This window comes from Phasianus colchicus, chromosome 1 (assembly GCF_987193195.1).
Source record: "Phasianus colchicus chromosome 1, bPhaCol1.hap1.1, whole genome shotgun sequence".
Classification (NCBI taxonomy): Eukaryota; Metazoa; Chordata; class Aves; order Galliformes; family Phasianidae; genus Phasianus; species Phasianus colchicus.
The window spans coordinates 4,900,613-4,918,218 of record NC_143436.1 but is presented as its reverse complement, the minus strand read 5'-3'; the positions used below and the strand labels follow the sequence as shown (position 1 = coordinate 4,918,218).

At 55.8% G+C, this 17,606-nt stretch overlaps 2 protein-coding genes across 2 annotated transcripts; both read right to left on the bottom strand.

The window, feature by feature from the left end:
- Window positions 1–2,785: 2,785 nt before the first annotated feature.
- Window positions 2,786–6,039, bottom strand: LOC149919361 (uncharacterized). The gene is made up of 7 exons (XM_090134356.1): window positions 5,650–6,039; window positions 5,456–5,557; window positions 5,089–5,213; window positions 4,773–4,935; window positions 4,574–4,680; window positions 4,242–4,355; window positions 2,786–4,085 (listed from the first exon to the last, which is right to left on the bottom strand). Exons 1-7 carry the CDS (start codon window positions 5,890–5,892, stop codon window positions 3,116–3,118), a joined length of 1,824 nt encoding a protein of 607 aa, XP_089990482.1. The 5' UTR covers window positions 5,893–6,039; the 3' UTR covers window positions 2,786–3,115.
- Window positions 6,040–14,093: 8,054 nt separating this feature from the next.
- LOC149919360 (G2/M phase-specific E3 ubiquitin-protein ligase-like) lies at window positions 14,094–17,349 on the bottom strand. The gene is made up of 8 exons (XM_090134353.1): window positions 17,249–17,349; window positions 16,842–16,933; window positions 16,648–16,749; window positions 16,281–16,405; window positions 15,965–16,127; window positions 15,766–15,872; window positions 15,434–15,547; window positions 14,094–15,277 (listed from the first exon to the last, which is right to left on the bottom strand). Exons 1-8 carry the CDS (start codon window positions 17,289–17,291, stop codon window positions 14,308–14,310), a joined length of 1,716 nt encoding a protein of 571 aa, XP_089990479.1. The 5' UTR covers window positions 17,292–17,349; the 3' UTR covers window positions 14,094–14,307.
- Window positions 17,350–17,606: the final 257 nt, after the last annotated feature.

Here is a 17,606-nt window from a genome sequence, read left to right as displayed (position 1 = left end):
TAAGTACCTGGGATTGCCTTGACCCAAGTGCAGCACCCTGCACTTAGCCTTATTGAACCTCATTAGGTTTTCATGGGCACGCTTACCCAGCTTGTCCAGGTCCCTCTGGATGGCTTCCCTTTCTTCCCATGTATCAACTGCACCGCGCAGCTTGGTGTCATCCACAAACTTGCTGAGGGTGCACTCGATGCCATCATCTGTCATTGATGAAGATGTTAAAGAGCACCGGTCCCTAGTCCGACCCCTGAGGGACATCGCTTGAGACCAGCCTGACGCAGAACCGTAGATCACAACTCTTTGGCTGCGTCCAGCCAGCCGATTCCTAATCCACGAACAGTCCATCCTTCAGATCCACACCTCTCCAGTATTGAGAGAAGGATGTGGTGAGGCACCATGTCAAAGGCCTTGCAGCCTCCACCGCCCTTCCCCATCTACCAAACCCATCACTCCATCATAGAAGGCCACCAGATTGGTCAGGCACGATCTGCCCTTGGTGAAGCCATGCTGGCCGTCTCGTATCACCTCTTTATCTCATACGTGCCTTAACATAGCTCCTAGGCACAGAGGTGAGACTCACCGGCCTGTGGTTTCCCGGGTCTTCCTTTCTCCCTTTCCTAAACATGGGAGTGACGTTTCCCTTCCTCCAGTCACCGGGGACTTCACCAGACAGCCATGATTTTTGAAATATGATGGAGAGCGGCTCGGGGAATGAGATCAATGACATCTGTTTCAGAGACCTAGGATGGATATCATTTGGCCCCTTGGACTTACATACATTCAGTTTCATGAGGAGGACTTGGACTTGGTCCACCGCTACAGTGGGACAGAAACCACTCCCCACACCTTCACTTAGAGGCTCATGGTCCTGCCAGACATGGGAAGCCTGACCACCCATGAAAACTGAGGCAAAGCACTTACTGAATATCTCAGCTTTTTCTGTGTCTGAGGAAGCCAGCTCCCTGTTACCTTTCATCAGAGGGGGAACACTCTCCTTGGCATGTGTCTTATTGCCTATGTACCTTCTTGTAATCTTTCACATCCCTCTCCAAGTTCAGCTCCATCTGGGCTTTGGCTTTCCTAATCCTATCTCTACACACATGGACAACAGTCCTGTATTCCTCCCAGGATACACAACCCTTCTTCCATTTTCTGTACATCTCCTTCTTTTCTCTCAGAAGACCTCTAAGATCACCTAGTCCAACTTTGCACCTCTCACCGATATTGCTCACTAAACCATGCAACTAAGTTTGACGTTACTATTGCGTTCAGTTCTGGAACCCCCAACACAAAAAGGACATTGTTGGAGCAGGGCCAGGGGAGGGCCATGAAGATGATCAGAAGGCTGGAGCACCTCCCCGATGGCGACAGGATGAGGGAGCTTTGGGCTGTTCAGGCTGGAGAAGAGAAGGTTCCAAGGAGACCTTACAGCGGCCCATCAGTTCTCGACTGGGGACTACAGAAAAGCTGGGGAGGGACATTTTATAAGGGCATGTTGCGACGGGACAAGGGGAAACGGCTTTAGGCTGGAAGAGGGTAGATTTGGGCTAGATACTAGGAAGTAATGCTTTACTGTGAGAGTGGTGAGCCACTGGAACAGGTTGCCCAGCGAGGTTGTGCATGCCCCCTCCCTGGAAGCATTGAAAGCCAGGCTGCATGGAGCTGTGAACAGCCTGGTCTGGTGGGAGGCATCCGTGCCTATAGCAGAGGTTGGAACTAGATGATCTGAAAGGTCCCTTCCAGCCCAAACCATTCTACGACTGCACTTCCCTGGCATTGCTTAGCCTCTCCAGCTCCCCCGAGAGCTCTGCCACCAGGCTGAGCACACCATCCATCCACCTGCTCTCACCTCATGCAGGTGGTATCTCTGCCGCCCTGCGATGGCAGCAGCAGGCTCAGGCACTCCCTGCGGCCCGAGACCCGAGCAGCTGTATTTCTGGGGAGGCACTCAGATTTGGTAGCTGCGTTCTTTTTGGCAAGGGCTTTGTTCCTGGTGGAGGCCATGGCTAGGTTAGTCGTCAAGGAGGAAGCCGATAGGTGAGGTGGTCTCCCGAGTGGAGAGGGAGGCTCTGCCTTCCCTGCTCACCCTCCCTGCGCCAACGGCCGTGCCACAGTCTGTTTGCTGGCTCTGTTCAGCCACCTTCCTGGTTGCTCACGCTCCCCGAGAGCAGCCTTTGTACGTTCAGCATTTGACCACGTCACTCCTGGCTCCGCTCAACCAGCAGCCAGTGTAAGGGCTGGAGCAACCACAGGGCCCGTCACAACGGCAGGGCCTGTCACCAGGGTTGAAACAACTGCGGGCTCCGTCATGAGACTTGGAGCAACTGCCGCCTCCGTTGGAGGGTTGGAGCAGTTGCAGGGCCTGTTGAGTTGTCATCAGCTGCAAAGATCACTTCTTACAAGTCCCTCAGCATGTGTGGGTGCAGCCAGCCTGGAGGAGGCATCTGGGCAGGCAAGGCCACAACTCAGCCCAGAGAGCTGCCCTGCCCTGCGCTGACCGCACACGCTCGATGCGCCGCAGGACCTCGAGGCTTGCAGCATTCGCAGACCAGGACCAGCCCTCAGACCTGACAGCACCGCCCACATGCAGGAGGAAAGCCCAAGCTCTGATGCAGCCCTGGACCTGACATGCACCATGAACGCGGTTGCATCCCAAGCCCAGAAACAAGCCCAGAACCGGGCTGCTCCTGCCAGTGCAGCCTGGGTTCTCGAGGAACCCAGTGGTCCATGTGCCCCGCTGGGGATGTGGCCCGAACCCAGCTCAGCCTGGACTGGGCCAGGCGAAGTGAGGTCTGGGATAACACGTTCATGGAGGAGAGAACCGTGCAGTCAAGGTCCCTAGTTGTGCCCAGCTCAGCAAAAGCAGGGAAGGATGAAGCTGACAAATGTGTTTGGGGGGGGGGGGGGAACTCTGATCTTTATTGTGTTGGACTTTTGGGACCAGAGCAAGCAGGGGAGATGGGAGGGGGGTATGACCCTGCAGATAGCAGGGGGGTTGAAACTAGATGATCGTTGTAGTCTTTTCAACCCATTCTACGACGGGCGCACGGCTGCTCCTACGCAGACTTGGGGGCTGTCTGTGGGGACTTTGCCTCTGACGTTGTTCCTGGGAGCAGCTTCATTCCCGGCACCGCCTCCGCTGTTGGGCCCGGCTCCTGCTGCCTCTCTGGGGTGAGCTGCGGGAATTGGAAGCCCGACGTCTCTGCGGAGGACGGCTTTGGGTGCGGGAGCGCCCTCGCTGCCTGGACGGTCCCCTGCGTCCGGGCACTCTGGAAGCCCTCGGGGATCTCGAAGTGGCAGACCTTGTCGACCTGCGGGTGCCACTCTGCTCCCCTGGGGCTGGCATGTGCCGGCTGCCACGGCGTCTTCTTGGCCGGCTCTGGGAACTCGGGGCCCGATCTTGCAGCGGGGAGCGGCTTCGTGTGCGATTTCTTCCTCGCTGCCTGGGACGTCTTCTGCGTGCAGCTGCCGGAGGCGCCCCGGAGGACCCTGACGCCCTCTGCCTGGATGTGTGGGAGTCGCTCTCAGCACTTGCTGCTGCTGTTCGTCTGCTCCCACGGCGTCCTCGCAGCTGCTCAGAGGTAGCCCGATCCTCTGATGCTCGTGGGCCGTTTGTCTCCTGCTCAGTCTCGGGCACACTGGGCAGGTCGCTGGGCTCGGGCAGCTGGGAACTCTGTGATGTCCCCAAGGCTGCCTGGCTGGCGGGCATGGAGCTCAAGCTCTCAGGCTCCGTGGAGCCGCTGGATGGCTCCAAAGCCCTCTGGCTGGCGGTGCTGGGACCGGCGAGCTCGCTGTTGGTGCTGGAGGCTGTAAGGAGAGGCAGGGAGGTCCTGAGTCTGAAGCTGCAGCACCACAGTGGGATCTGCCATCCCGCTTGGGGCAGACAGACTGTGGCAAAGCTGCCTTGAGCACTTGCTGCCAGGCCTTGCCTGGCCCCAGCACGGTGCAACGCGGCTGATTGCTTCTTACCGGTACCCAGGCCAGCACAGCTGTCGCACTCCCACGTGGCTCTTCTGTTATTCAAGTGGGAGCACCGTCGGTGGGTGCCCTCAGCAGCGCAGGAGCTGCACAGGAGCAGCTGCCAGGGCCTGGGGAAGCAAAGCGGTTGTGGCCGTGAGGACCAAGTGAGCCAAGCCATGGAGTGCCCGGCACAGCACATCCCTGGTGCTCAGCCCTTGCTCCGCCAGCCTGTGGTGAGGCTGAGATCCCCCCCAGAGCCGCAGAGAGCTGCTGCGGTAACTCACCCCCTTCCCTCTGCCTGCTCTCTGCCTCCATGGTAAAGGCATTCGCTGGCATCGCAGCGGCTGTGCCTCTGGAAAAGCGATTCATATGCATCATTGTCATCCCATGCCGGTCTTCTACAAGAGAAGGGAGGGGAAGTGATGAGCCCCCAGTGTCCCCAGCATCAGATCCAAGGTTATCCAAACCTATCCACCCCAACTGTACTTCCAGATTCTCTATGAAGCTGGGGCACGTGTTCACGAGACAGCCAAGGACCAGGCCTGCCAAGGCAGTCCCTGGGCAGGCTCAGCACGACAGCCTTCATGTCAGCCAAAGTGGGCAGGAGGACACCGACCTGTATGGGATTTGGATCCCCAGAATGGCCATTCCTGCAAAGAACAGTGTGTTGTTTCGACAACCGGCGCAGTTGAAGCACAAAGCACCTGCAGTTGAGGCCTGTTGCTGCAGGAGAAGCACAAGCAGGGTGAGCGTGAGCAGTGCCTGGTGCTGCTGAGCACCAAGCGTGCCTATCAGGGTGAGGGGAGGGCTCCTACCTGGATGCAGCGCCTGTGGAACCAGGCATCTTGGCACGCTGGGCACACCAGGGTGTGATAGGACAAGCTGTTCCCCACAGGCTCAAGGCAGATGAGGCAGTTGGTGCCTTCTGCCGGAGCTTCGTCCTCGTCCTGGTGAGGGCGGTGCTCCCAACAGAAGGTCCTAGGGGAAGATGGAAGGTGTGGTCATGGTGAGAAGTGCTTTGAGGAGGGCAGAGGAGCAGGAAGGAGCCTCCGGCCCTGTCTCTGGCTCTGGAAGGCTGCTGGGAGGCGTAACTGTGGGTTCCTCTGCGGCTTGGCTGCTGACAGCCCTTACCAGTGGTCCCCAAAAAAGTGGACGACACATTCCCCGTCCATGGTGCAGGGCAGATGGAAGCTTCGCTCACAGCCCCTCTGTATGCATGTGATGGTAGCTCCCCTCTCGCCACAAACAAAGCATTGCTGGAAAGAGCAGAACAACCCCGTCAGCCACAGACTCAGGGCCTCCGTGGCTGGCCCCACGCCTCTGGGCACAGCCAGCTGGGTCACATTCTACGAAGATGCCTAGCAGACAGGGCTCATCTCCTGTGGCAGCACTTTGTCATGGAGGTGGTTGGAAGGGCTGCCATTGCTTTCCTTGGTCTAGACTAAGCTGGTGTGAGCCCCTCCTGGCACAAATCTGCCTGTTCCGTGCAGGTCCTCACCTGCATGGTGGCCCGTTTGACTGCACGTCTGATGGCAGCAACAGGGAGGCCCACAGATCCCGACTGACTTGGTGTTGCTTCAGAAACGATGTTGGCAAAACCCTGTAGAAGAGAAAAGAGCAGGATCTCATTAGGACAGAAAGGAAAGGAACATCCCCGGTGGGAATCTGGAAGGAGCCCATGGGGGAACTCACCAAGCAGAACTCATGGACGTGAATCCCACTTTCAGAAAGCATGTGCCCGCAGATGTCTGGGTCGACATCTGCCCGGCCACACAGCACACACACTGCAGAGGAGAGAGCAAATGTGAGCAGCGGTGAGCAGCTGGCGGGGCCAGGTGTCCCTGAGGGCCGTCCCCAGGGTCCTGCTCTGGGCCTGCCGTGCTGGCTGGAGGCGGTGGAGGGGAAGGGGCCACGGCAGGCCCAAGGCAGCCACATCCCAAGCTGGGCCCCCTTGCCAAGGAGCAGAGGGGCCCTGCCCCATGCCTGTCTGGGAGCTCCTGCCTGCCCCTTCCTCCCCTCTCAGCTCTCAGCCACAGGCAGAGCCCCAGCACCCCTCTGCCCAGCGTCGGGAGCTGGGCTCAGGAATGCTGTGCTCTCACCTGGCTCCTCCATGCAGGAGGCCTTCCGCTTCCTATTGGACATGATTGTGCGTTGATAGCGAGCACTGCGAGAGTCCCTCCTCTCTCTGCGCCTCACCAGACCGCACTGACGCTCCGCCTGAGCCCGGCAGCCTTTGCTCTGCTCCAAGCTTCACGCGTCACAATGGCCGCTCTGTGACACCCACTGTGACATCACGGTCACCGCCTCACAGAGCGTATGGGCGTGGGCCCTCAATCTAGAGAGCAGTGGGTCTGGCAGGCTGTGCACAGTCAGGGCAGGAATTATGGCCTCCCTCAACCTGCTGGCCACGCTCCTCTGGCCAGCGGCAGGAGTGGAGCTGTCCCTTTGTCAAGGCTGCAGCCCTGGAGCTACACTAGCATTTCTAGTCTGAATCTAGTCTAGGTTTCTCAAGAGTTCAGTTTGCATTTTCATGTCAACAGCATATTTGGTGTCCAGTGTGTGCTGTGAGTGACTATGTACACGGTTTGGTAGGTATAGGACAAGGTGAAGTGGTTTTAATCTGGAAGAGAAGAGCAGATTAATTCTTAGAGGAAACAGTTTACTCAGAGGTTTGTTACTGGAAATGCACTGAAACACGCTGCCCAGGGAGGCAGTGGAATCACCATCCCTGGAGGCGTGCAGGAAACATGGAGATTTGGCACTGAGGGACATGTTTTAGTGGGCTTGGTATGGATGGCCCGTCTGGATGCCTTCCTGTGCAACCTGCTGAGCCTACCTTGGCAGGGGCGTTGGACACGGTGATCCCCAGTGGTCCATTCCAACCCCTACAATTCTGCAGTTCTGTACTACAGCCTCTGAAGTGGCAGTGTGTGGTTGTATGAACTTACAGTGATCATCTTTTACCCTTCATGCATCATCCTTCTTTATTCTATCTGCTACTACAACATAGCTCTCCATTTGTTCATTGCATTTCCTCAGCTCTGATTTGTCACCAAAGTTTCAGCACAATCAACATTTTGTTATCATGATATATGCTTGGAAATAATACCCTTCCCACTGGAAAATTTGTCTTTTTGCTTTATCTTTCTTTGTCTGAGTAGTGGGGTGGCCTCCTAGGAAAGATCTTCACTGGCCTGGTTGAAAAAGTAGTCACATAGAAAAAGAAATCAGAGCTTTAAAATGCCGCCTGCAAAGTAAGACTGCAAAGTATTTCTGGTAATCATGGGAAGCAAGAGCGGGGCTGTAGAATGGGGTGGGTTTGAACAGTTCTTTAGAGTGGCTGCTGGGCTGCCCCTGTTCCTGCGCACATTTTGTCTTCCATCTCTAAAAACTGAAATGCTGACCCCCTTCGTCGTCCCCCCCCCCAAAAAAAAAAAAAAATAAAAAGAAGGAAAAAAGCTCAGCAAAAGACTTGATTCCCTTGGGATACAGCTTCTGTGGGCAGCTGCCATGCATTTCCAATGGCTTTGCATCCATGCGCTGCAGGCATTGCGAATCAGAGCCTGGTTTGCAAACGATGCTTTACCTAGCTGAGCACTGGGGGTCCTTTAGACACCTCAGAAGATCCTTGTGTTCACTCAAGATGCTAAATTCAGGGGATAAGGAGGCAAAATTTGAGAGAGCTTAGAAAGAGCTTTGACATCAGTCAGCTTTTCAGAGAGCTTACTCTGGTCAAGAGCAGTATACCTGATGCGCTGGAGTCACAGCCTCCCCTGCAGAACTGAATGAGCTCTGAACTTGTGCACCTTCATGATTGCTCAGAGAAGCTGTAAATGCCCCATCCCTGGAGGCATTCAAGGCCGCGCTGGATGGCACCCTATTCTAATCTTATATTGTGGCAACCTTGCCCATAGCAAGTGGTTGGAACTAGTTCAACTTCTTTAAGGTTGCCTCCAACCCAAGCTTTTCTGTGATTCTGTGGCAACCACCTCTGCTGTAGTACCGTTGCCATGAGCTGAGCATCGTATCTTCAGTGTTTGTCCCACGTGCACAGCTCCTCCAGTCTACTTCTTGTTGTGGGCAGCAGGAAAAATATTAATGATGTGCATCATAGCTTAGCTAAGACAAAGTGAAAGTCTTCCACACTTGCAGATACATATGTGATTCAGTACGAAGATTCCAGTTACTTGGAATACGAGAAGGAAAACCCCCAGATGTACTGTTTGTGAACTGTGGACTGCCCAGGCACATTCATGAAGCATGGACTGCCCAAGCGCATTCCTTCCACCATGGCTTGAGCTTTCGTGACTGCAGATAAGCTCAGCTTCCTTTGGTGCCTTTTCACTGCAGTGCCCTTTTGGCCATTTTTATTTCTCCGAAGACAAAACCTGCCTGCTCCCTCTTCCTCAAAATTTTGTCATTCCTTTTTGTTCCTTTATTAAAAGTATTATTTTATTTTTCATTTAACCTGCGTGTTGAATACTTCTACTAGGCAACCTTAGGGAAATTCTGTTAAAGGTGAGGAATTCCAGGAGTTTGAGAAGAAATGAAATAAGCCCCTGAAGTTCACTCAGCAGTGATGAGTCGAGCCAGAGATGAAATACAGGCTGGCATCGTGCCTTGTGGAACGATGAGCATTTGTCTTTGGGTTTGTCCATCTCAGATGAAACATTCATCCACAGGCATCAAAGCTTCAACCATTCTGCAGTCACAGGGGAGGGAAACTGGCCTACCCGTGCCACCGTTCCCTTCAAGTCTACATCTAAACTGAGTTGGAAAAACTGTGTTGGGTGAGGTGAAATCCAACCTGGCAGAGGATCTGTGACCACCTCAAAAGATGTAACTGTTAATAGAGAGCACTGGCAAAGCATATTGAGCTCTGCTTTTTGCCCTGCAATGCCGTTTGCCTTGTAAATGGTAGGTAGAGGGAGAGGTTTAAGGGGATTGGAAGAAGACCAGTGAGTATAGCTGTGGCAACTAGCAGGCATCTTGTTTGTTTTTACAACATTTCCGTATTTCTTTCTTTATAAACATTTTTCTAAGCTTGTTCCTGTGGACATGACCATCTCTTCCATGTGGATCCCAATTCCCTGAACCCAGAGGAGTCCCTAAACTAAGAAATGCTGCTGTGAATCTGAACTTGTCCAAGTCCATTCAAGTTTGGCACCAGAAGTAGGCCTGATTCCCGGCCCTGTGGGTCACAAGGGCTGCTCCCTGCCACCCCCTGTGGCATCATGGTCACCACCTCATGGGGGATGTGGGTGCAGGCCTTCATCTCCCAAGCAAGAGGGTAACAGCTCCACAGCTTCTCTGAGCAACCTATTCCAGTGCACCACTGCCCTCCGATTCAAGACTTTCTTCCCAACGTCCAGTCTCCATTTATCTTTTGTCTTTGTTCAATATTATGCATCACCTCCAAGCACAGCTAGTTCCCTCAGGTTTCCCTCGACACAGAATCGTGGAATCACAGAAATGCAAAGGTTCGAAAAGACCTACAAGATCCTCCAGTCCAACCATCCACCTATCACCAATAATTCTCACTAAACCATATCCCTCAGCACAACGTCCAAACATTCCTTGAACATTTCCAGAGTCAGTGACTCCACCACCTCGCTGGGCAGCCCACTCCAGTGCCTGACCACTCTTTCGGAAAAGTAGTATTTCCTAACGTCCAGCCTGAATTTCTGCTGGCACAGTTTTAAGCCATTCCCTCTAGTCCTATGACTAGTTACACGAGAGAAGAGGCGAACCCCCAGCTCACTACAACCGCCCTTCAGGTAGTTATAGAGAGCAATAAGGTCTCCCCTGAACCTCTTCTTCTCCAGGCTGAACAATCCCAGCTCCTTTAGCTGTGCATCTCATAAGGCCTGTGCTTCAGACACCCCACCAGCTTGATTGCCCTTCTTTGAACACGCTCCAGGGCCTCAGGGTCATTCTTGCAGCGAGGGGCCCAAAACGGAGCACAGTACTCGAAGGGCGGCCTCACCAGAGCTGAGTACAGGGGGACAATCACTTCCCTGTTCCTGCTGGCAACACTGTTTCTGACGCAAGCCAGGATGCCATTGACCTTCTTGGCCACCTGGGCACACTGCTGGCTCATGTCATGTTCATGACACCTTTCTACTTGCCTGGGTAACGCACCAGATCTTCTTTGAAAGTTTACTTTTCCTCCGTGGCTGAGAAAGAATCACTTCCATGCCATGAAAACAGATATTCCATTTCCAATTGCTTTGTCAGTGTCCCCTTCCTTTCAAATGGATCCCAGATGCCTGGCTTTGCTGCCCGCTAAGTCTAGGCCAGGGCCCTCATTCTCCAGTTATCAGAGCAGCCAGGGGGCACAGTGCTCACTCGCGTGACGGCTGAAGTCTTTTCACATATCTCTCAGCACACCCATGGTCAGTAGTTAAATGGTTATTGTCGCCTCTGTGAGTTTTGCCTCTTCCTCCTCCTGTTGTTAGAATCCTAGAATTAGAGATCCTCGAGTCTTTAAGGTTGAATCATAGAATCATAGAATGGCCTGGGTTGAAAAGGACCACAGCGATCATTGAGTTTCAACCCCCTGCTGTGTGCAGGTTCGCCAACCACCAGACCAGGCTGCCCACAGCCACATCCAGCCTGGCCTTGAATACCGCCAGGAATGGGGCATCCACAACTTCCTTGGGCAACCTGTTCCAGTGTGTCACCACCCTCTGTGTGAAAAACGTCCCCCTAATATCTAACCTAAACCTTCCCTGTCTCAGTTTAAAACCATTCCCCCTTGTCCTATCACTCTCCACCCTTTTAAACAGTCGTACTCCCTCCTTCTTATATGCTCCCTTCAAGACCTCACAATGAGGTCTCCCCGGATCCTTGTCTTCTCCAAGCTAAACAAGCTCAGTTCCCTCAACCTTTCCTCACAGGAGAGGTGCTCCAGCCCTCTGGTCATCTTAGTGGCCCTCCTCTGGACCTGCTCCAATAGCTCCACATCCTTCCTGTACTGGGGGCTCCAGGCCTGGACACAAGATGCCAGATGGGGCCTCACAAGAGCTGAGTAGAGGGGGATGATCACCTCCCTCTACCTGCTGGCTACCCCTTTTTTAATGCAGCCCAGAACACAGTTGGCCTTCCGGGCTGCAAGCGCACACTGCTGGCTCCTGTGCAGCTCCTTGTTTTCCAGGACCAGTCTTTGTCTGCAGGGCTGCTCTCCAGGAGATCTTCCCCTAGTTTGTATAAGTACCTGGGATTGCCTTGACCCAAGTGCAGCACCCTGCACTTAGCCTTATTGAACCTCATTAGGTTTTCATGGGCACGCTTACCCAGCTTGTCCAGGTCCCTCTGGATGGCTTCCCTTTCTTCCCATGTATCAACTGCACCGCGCAGCTTGGTGTCATCCACAAACTTGCTGAGGGTGCACTCGATGCCATCATCTGTCATTGATGAAGATGTTAAAGAGCACCGGTCCCTAGTCCGACCCCTGAGGGACATCGCTTGAGACCAGCCTGACGCAGAACCGTTGATCACAACTCTTTGGCTGCGTCCAGCCAGCCGATTCCTAATCCACAAACAGTCCATCCTTCAGATCCACACCTCTCCAGTATTGAGAGAAGGATGTGGTGAGGTACCATGTCAAAGGCCTTGCAGCCTCCACCGCCCTTCCCCATCTACCAAACCCATCACTCCATCATAGAAGGCCACCAGATTGGTCAGGCACGATCTGCCCTTGGTGAAGCCATGCTGGCCGTCTCGTATCACCTCTTTATCTCATATGTGCCTTAACATAGCTCCTAGGAAGATCTGCTCCATCATCTTTCCAGGCACAGAGGTGAGACTCACCGGCCTGTGGTTTCCCGGGTCTTCCTTTCTCCCTTTCCTAAACATGGGAGTGACGTTTCCCTTCCTCCAGTCACCGGGGACTTCACCAGACAGCCATGATTTTTGAAATATGATGGAGAGCGGCTCGGGGAATGAGATCAATGACATCTGTTTCAGAGACCTAGGATGGATATCATTTGGCCCCTTGGACTTACATACATTCAGTTTCATGAGGAGGACTTGGACTTGGTCCACCGCTACAGTGGGACAGAAACCACTCCCCACACCTTCACTTAGAGGCTCATGGTCCTGCCAGACATGGGAAGCCTGACCACCCATGAAAACTGAGGCAAAGCACTTACTGAATATCTCAGCTTTTTCTGTGTCTGAGGAAGCCAGCTCCCTGTTACCTTTCATCAGAGGGGGAACACTCTCCTTGGCATGTGTCTTATTGCCTATGTACCTTCTTGTAATCTTTCACATCCCTCTCCAAGTTCAGCTCCATCTGGGCTTTGGCTTTCCTAATCCTATCTCTACACACATGGACAACAGTCCTGTATTCCTCCCAGGATACACAACCCTTCTTCCATTTTCTGTACATCTCCTTCTTTTCTCTCAGAAGACCTCTAAGATCACCTAGTCCAACTTTGCACCTCTCACCGATATTGCTCACTAAACCATGCAACTAAGTTTGACGTTACTATTGCGTTCAGTTCTGGAACCCCCAACACAAAAAGGACATTGTTGGAGCAGGGCCAGGGGAGGGCCATGAAGATGATCAGAAGGCTGGAGCACCTCCCCGATGGCGACAGGATGAGGGAGCTTTGGGCTGTTCAGGCTGGAGAAGAGAAGGTTCCAAGGAGACCTTACAGCGGCCCATCAGTTCTCGACTGGGGACTACAGAAAAGCTGGGGAGGGACATTTTATAAGGGCATGTTGCGACGGGACAAGGGGAAACGGCTTTAGGCTGGAAGAGGGTAGATTTGGGCTAGATACTAGGAAGTAATGCTTTACTGTGAGAGTGGTGAGCCACTGGAACAGGTTGCCCAGCGAGGTTGTGCATGCCCCCTCCCTGGAAGCATTGAAAGCCAGGCTGCATGGAGCTGTGAACAGCCTGGTCTGGTGGGAGGCGTCCGTGCCTATAGCAGAGGTTGGAACTAGATGATCTGAAAGGTCCCTTCCAGCCCAAACCATTCTACGACTGTACTTCCCTGGCATTGCTTAGCCTCTCCAGCTCCCCCGAGAGCTCTGCCACCAGGCTGAGCACACCATCCATCCACCTGCTCTCACCTCATGCAGGTGGTATCTCTGCCGCCCTGCGATGGCAGCAGCAGGCTCAGGCACTCCCTGCGGCCCGAGACCCGAGCAGCTGTATTTCTGGGGAGGCACTCAGATTTGGTAGCTGCGTTCTTTTTGGCAAGGGCTTTGTTCCTGGTGGAGGCCATGGCTAGGTTAGTCGTCAAGGAGGAAGCCGATAGGTGAGGTGGTCTCCCGAGTGGAGAGGGAGGCTCTGCCTTCCCTGCTCACCCTCCCTGCGCCAACGGCCGTGCCACAGTCTGTTTGCTGGCTCTGTTCAGCCACCTTCCTGGTTGCTCACGCTCCCCGAGAGCAGCCTTTGTACGTTCAGCATTTGACCACGTCACTCCTGGCTCCGCTCAACCAGCAGCCAGTGTAAGGGCTGGAGCAACCACAGGGCCCGTCACAACGGCAGGGCCTGTCACCAGGGTTGAAACAACTGCGGGCTCCGTCATGAGACTTGGAGCAACTGCCGCCTCCGTTGGAGGGTTGGAGCAGTTGCAGGGCCTGTTGAGTTGTCATCAGCTGCAAAGATCACTTCTTACAAGTCCCTCAGCATGTGTGGGTGCAGCCAGCCTGGAGGAGGCATCTGGGCAGGCAAGGCCACAACTCAGCCCAGAGAGCTGCCCTGCCCTGCGCTGACCGCACACGCTCGATGCGCCGCAGGACCTCGAGGCTTGCAGCATTCGCAGACCAGGACCAGCCCTCAGACCTGACAGCACCGCCCACATGCAGGAGGAAAGCCCAAGCTCTGATGCAGCCCTGGACCTGACATGCACCATGAACGCGGTTGCATCCCAAGCCCAGAAACAAGCCCAGAACCGGGCTGCTCCTGCCAGTGCAGCCTGGGTTCTCGAGGAACCCAGTGGTCCATGTGCCCCGCTGGGGATGTGGCCCGAACCCAGCTCAGCCTGGACTGGGCCAGGCGAAGTGAGGTCTGGGATAACACGTTCATGGAGGAGAGAACCGTGCAGTCAAGGTCCCTAGTTGTGTCCAGCTCAGCAAAAGCAGGGAAGGATGAAGCTGACAAATGTGTTTGGGGGGGGGGGGGGAACTCTGATCTTTATTGTGTTGGACTTTTGGGACCAGAGCAAGCAGGGGAGATGGGAGGGGGGTATGACCCTGCAGATAGCAGGGGGGTTGAAACTAGATGATCGTTGTAGTCTTTTCAACCCATTCTACGACGGGCGCACGGCTGCTCCTACGCAGACTTGGGGGCTGTCTGTGGGGACTTTGCCTCTGACGTTGTTCCTGGGAGCAGCTTCATTCCCGGCACCGCCTCCGCTGTTGGGCCCGGCTCCTGCTGCCTCTTTGGGGTGAGCTGCGGGAATTGGAAGCCCGACGTCTCTGCGGAGGACGGCTTTGGGTGCGGGAGCGCCCTCGCTGCCTGGACGGTCCCCTGCGTCCGGGCACTCTGGAAGCCCTCGGGGATCTCGAAGTGGCAGACCTTGTCGACCTGCGGGTGCCACTCTGCTCCCCTGGGGCTGGCATGTGCCGGCTGCCACGGCGTCTTCTTGGCCGGCTCTGGGAACTCGGGGCCCGATCTTGCAGCGGGGAGCGGCTTCGTGTGCGGCTTCTTCCTCGCTGCCTGGGACGTCTTCTGCGTGCAGCTGCCGGAGACGCCCCGGAGGACCCTGACGCCCTCTGCCTGGATGTGTGGGAGTCGCTCTCAGCACTTGCTGCTGCTGTTCGTCTGCTCCCACGGCGTCCTCGCAGCTGCTCAGAGGTAGCCCGATCCTCTGATGCTCGTGGGCCGTTTGTCTCCTGCTCAGTCTCGGGCACACTGGGCAGGTCGCTGGGCTCGGGCAGCTGGGAACTCTGTGATGTCCCCAAGGCTGCCTGGCTGGCGGGCATGGAGCTCAAGCTCTCAGGCTCCGTGGAGCCGCTGGATGGCTCCAAAGCCCTCTGGCTGGCGGTGCTGGGACCGGCGAGCTCGCTGTTGGTGCTGGAGGCTGTAAGGAGAGGCAGGGAGGTCCTGAGTCTGAAGCTGCAGCACCACAGTGGGATCTGCCATCCCGCTTGGGGCAGACAGACTGTGGCAAAGCTGCCTTGAGCACTTGCTGCCAGGCCTTGCCTGGCCCCAGCACGGTGCAACGCGGCTGATTGCTTCTTACCAGTACCCAGGCCAGCACAGCTGTCGCACTCCCACGTGGCTCTTCTGTTATTCAAGTGGGAGCACCGTCGGTGGGTGCCCTCAGCAGCGCAGGAGCTGCACAGGAGCAGCTGCCAGGGCCTGGGGAAGCAAAGCGGTTGTGGCCGTGAGGACCAAGTGAGCCAAGCCATGGAGTGCCCGGCACAGCACATCCCTGGTGCTCAGCCCTTGCTCCGCCAGCCTGTGGTGAAGCTGAGATCCCCCCCAGAGCCGCAGAGAGCTGCTGCGGTAACTCACCCCCTTCCCTCTGCCTGCTCTCTGCCTCCATGGTAAAGGCATTCGCTGGCATCGCAGCGGCTGTGCCTCTGGAAAAGTGATTCATATGCATCATTGTCATCCCATGCCGGTCTTCTACAAGAGAAGGGAGGGGAAGTGATGAGCCCCCAGTGTCCCCAGCATCAGATCCAAGGTTATCCAAACCTATCCACCCCAACTGTACTTCCAGATTCTCTATGAAGCTGGGGCACGTGTTCATGAGATAGCCAAGGACCAGGCCTGCCAAGGCAGTCCCTGGGCAGCCTCAGCACGACAGCCTTCATGTCAGCCAAAGTGGGCAGGAGGACACCGACCTGTATGGGATTTGGATCCCCAGAATGGCCATTCCTGCAAAGAACAGTGTGTTGTTTCGACAACCGGCGCAGTTGAAGCACAAAGCACCTGCAGTTGAGGCCTGTTGCTGCAGGAGAAGCACAAGCAGGGTGAGCGTGAGCAGTGCCTGGTGCTGCTGAGCACCAAGCGTGCCTATCAGGGTGAGGGGAGGGCTCCTACCTGGATGCAGCGCCTGTGGAACCAGGCATCTTGGCACGCTGGGCACACCAGGGTGTGATAGGACAAGCTGTTCCCCACAGGCTCAAGGCAGATGAGGCAGTTGGTGCCTTCTGCCGGAGCTTCGTCCTCGTCCTGGTGAGGGCGGTGCTCCCAACAGAAGGTCCTAGGGGAAGATGGAAGGTGTGGTCATGGTGAGAAGTGCTTTGAGGAGGGCAGAGGAGCAGGAAGGAGCCTCCGGCCCTGTCTCTGGCTCTGGAAGGCTGCTGGGAGGCGTAACTGTGGGTTCCTCTGCGGCTTGGCTGCTGACAGCCCTTACCAGTGGTCCCCAAAAAAGTGGACGACACATTCCCCGTCCATGGTGCAGGGCAGATGGAAGCTTCGCTCACAGCCCCTCTGTATGCATGTGATGGTAGCTCCCCTCTCGCCACAAACAAAGCATTGCTGGAAAGAGCAGAACAACCCCGTCAGCCACAGACTCAGGGCCTCTGTGGCTGGCCCCACGCCTCTGGGCACAGCCAGCTGGGTCACATTCTACGAAGATGCCTAGCAGACAGGGCTCATCTCCTGTGGCAGCACTTTGTCATGGAGGTGGTTGGAAGGGCTGCCATTGCTTTCCTTGGTCTAGACTAAGCTGGTGTGAGCCCCTCCTGGCACAAATCTGCCTGCTCCGTGCAGGTCCTCACCTGCATGGTGGCCCGTTTGACTGCACGTCTGATGGCAGCAACAGGGAGGCCCACAGATCCCGACTGACTTGGTGTTGCTTCAGAAACGATGTTGGCAAAACCCTGTAGAAGAGAAAAGAGCAGGATCTCATTAGGACAGAAAGGAAAGGAACATCCCCGGTGGGAATCTGGAAGGAGCCCATGGGGGAACTCACCAAGCAGAACTCATGGACGTGAATCCCACTTTCAGAAAGCATGTGCCCACAGATGTCTGGGTCGACATCTGCCCGGCCACACAGCACACACACTGCAGAGGAGAGAGCAAATGTGAGCAGCGGTGAGCAGCTGGCGGGGCCAGGTGTCCCTGAGGGCCGTCCCCAGGGTCCTGCTCTGGGCCTGCCGTGCTGGCTGGAGGCGGTGGAGGGGAAGGGGCCACGGCAGGCCCAAGGCAGCCACATCCCAAGCTGGGCCCCCTTGCCAAGGAGCAGAGGGGCCCTGCCCCATGCCTGTCTGGGAGCTCCTGCCTGCCCCTTCCTCCCCTCTCAGCTCTCAGCCGCAGGCAGAGCCCCAGCACCCCTCTGCCCAGCGTCGGGAGCTGGGCTCAGGAATGCTGTGCTCTCACCTGGCTCCTCCGTGCAGGAGGCCTTCCGCTTCCTATTGGACATGATTGTGCGTTGATAGCGAGCACTGCGAGAGTCCCTCCTCTCTCTGCGCCTCACCAGACCGCACTGACGCTCTGCCTGAGCCCGGCAGCCTTTGCTCTGCTCCAAGCTTCACGCGTCACAATGGCCGCTCTGTGACACCCACTGTGACATCACGGTCACCGCCTCACAGAGCGTATGGGCGTGGGCCCTCAATCTAGAGAGCAGTGGGTCTGGCAGGCTGTGCACAGTCAGGGCAGGAATTATGGCCTCCCTCAACCTGCTGGCCACGCTCCTCTGGCCAGCGGCAGGAGTGGAGCTGTCCCTTTGTCAAGGCTG

Excerpts from the sequence above, each read along its gene's own strand:
- LOC149919361 (XM_090134356.1), bottom strand. The coding sequence starts at position 5,892 with ATGTGGCTGCCTTGGGCCTGCCGTGGCCCCTTCCCCTCCACCGCCTCC. Across the intron at positions 5,558-5,649 it reads ACGTCCATGAGTTCTGCTTG|GGTTTTGCCAACATCGTTTC; the intron begins GTGAGTTCCCCC and ends TCTCTTCTACAG. Across the intron at positions 5,214-5,455 it reads TCAAACGGGCCACCATGCAG|CAATGCTTTGTTTGTGGCGA; the intron begins GTGAGGACCTGC and ends TGCTCTTTCCAG.
- LOC149919360 (XM_090134353.1), bottom strand. The coding sequence starts at position 17,291 with ATGTCCAATAGGAAGCGGAAGGCCTCCTGCACGGAGGAGCCAG. Across the intron at positions 15,548-15,765 it reads GGGATCCAAATCCCATACAG|AAGACCGGCATGGGATGACA; the intron begins GTCGGTGTCCTC and ends CTTCTCTTGTAG. Across the intron at positions 15,278-15,433 it reads GAGCAGGCAGAGGGAAGGGG|GCCCTGGCAGCTGCTCCTGT; the intron begins GTGAGTTACCGC and ends TTGCTTCCCCAG.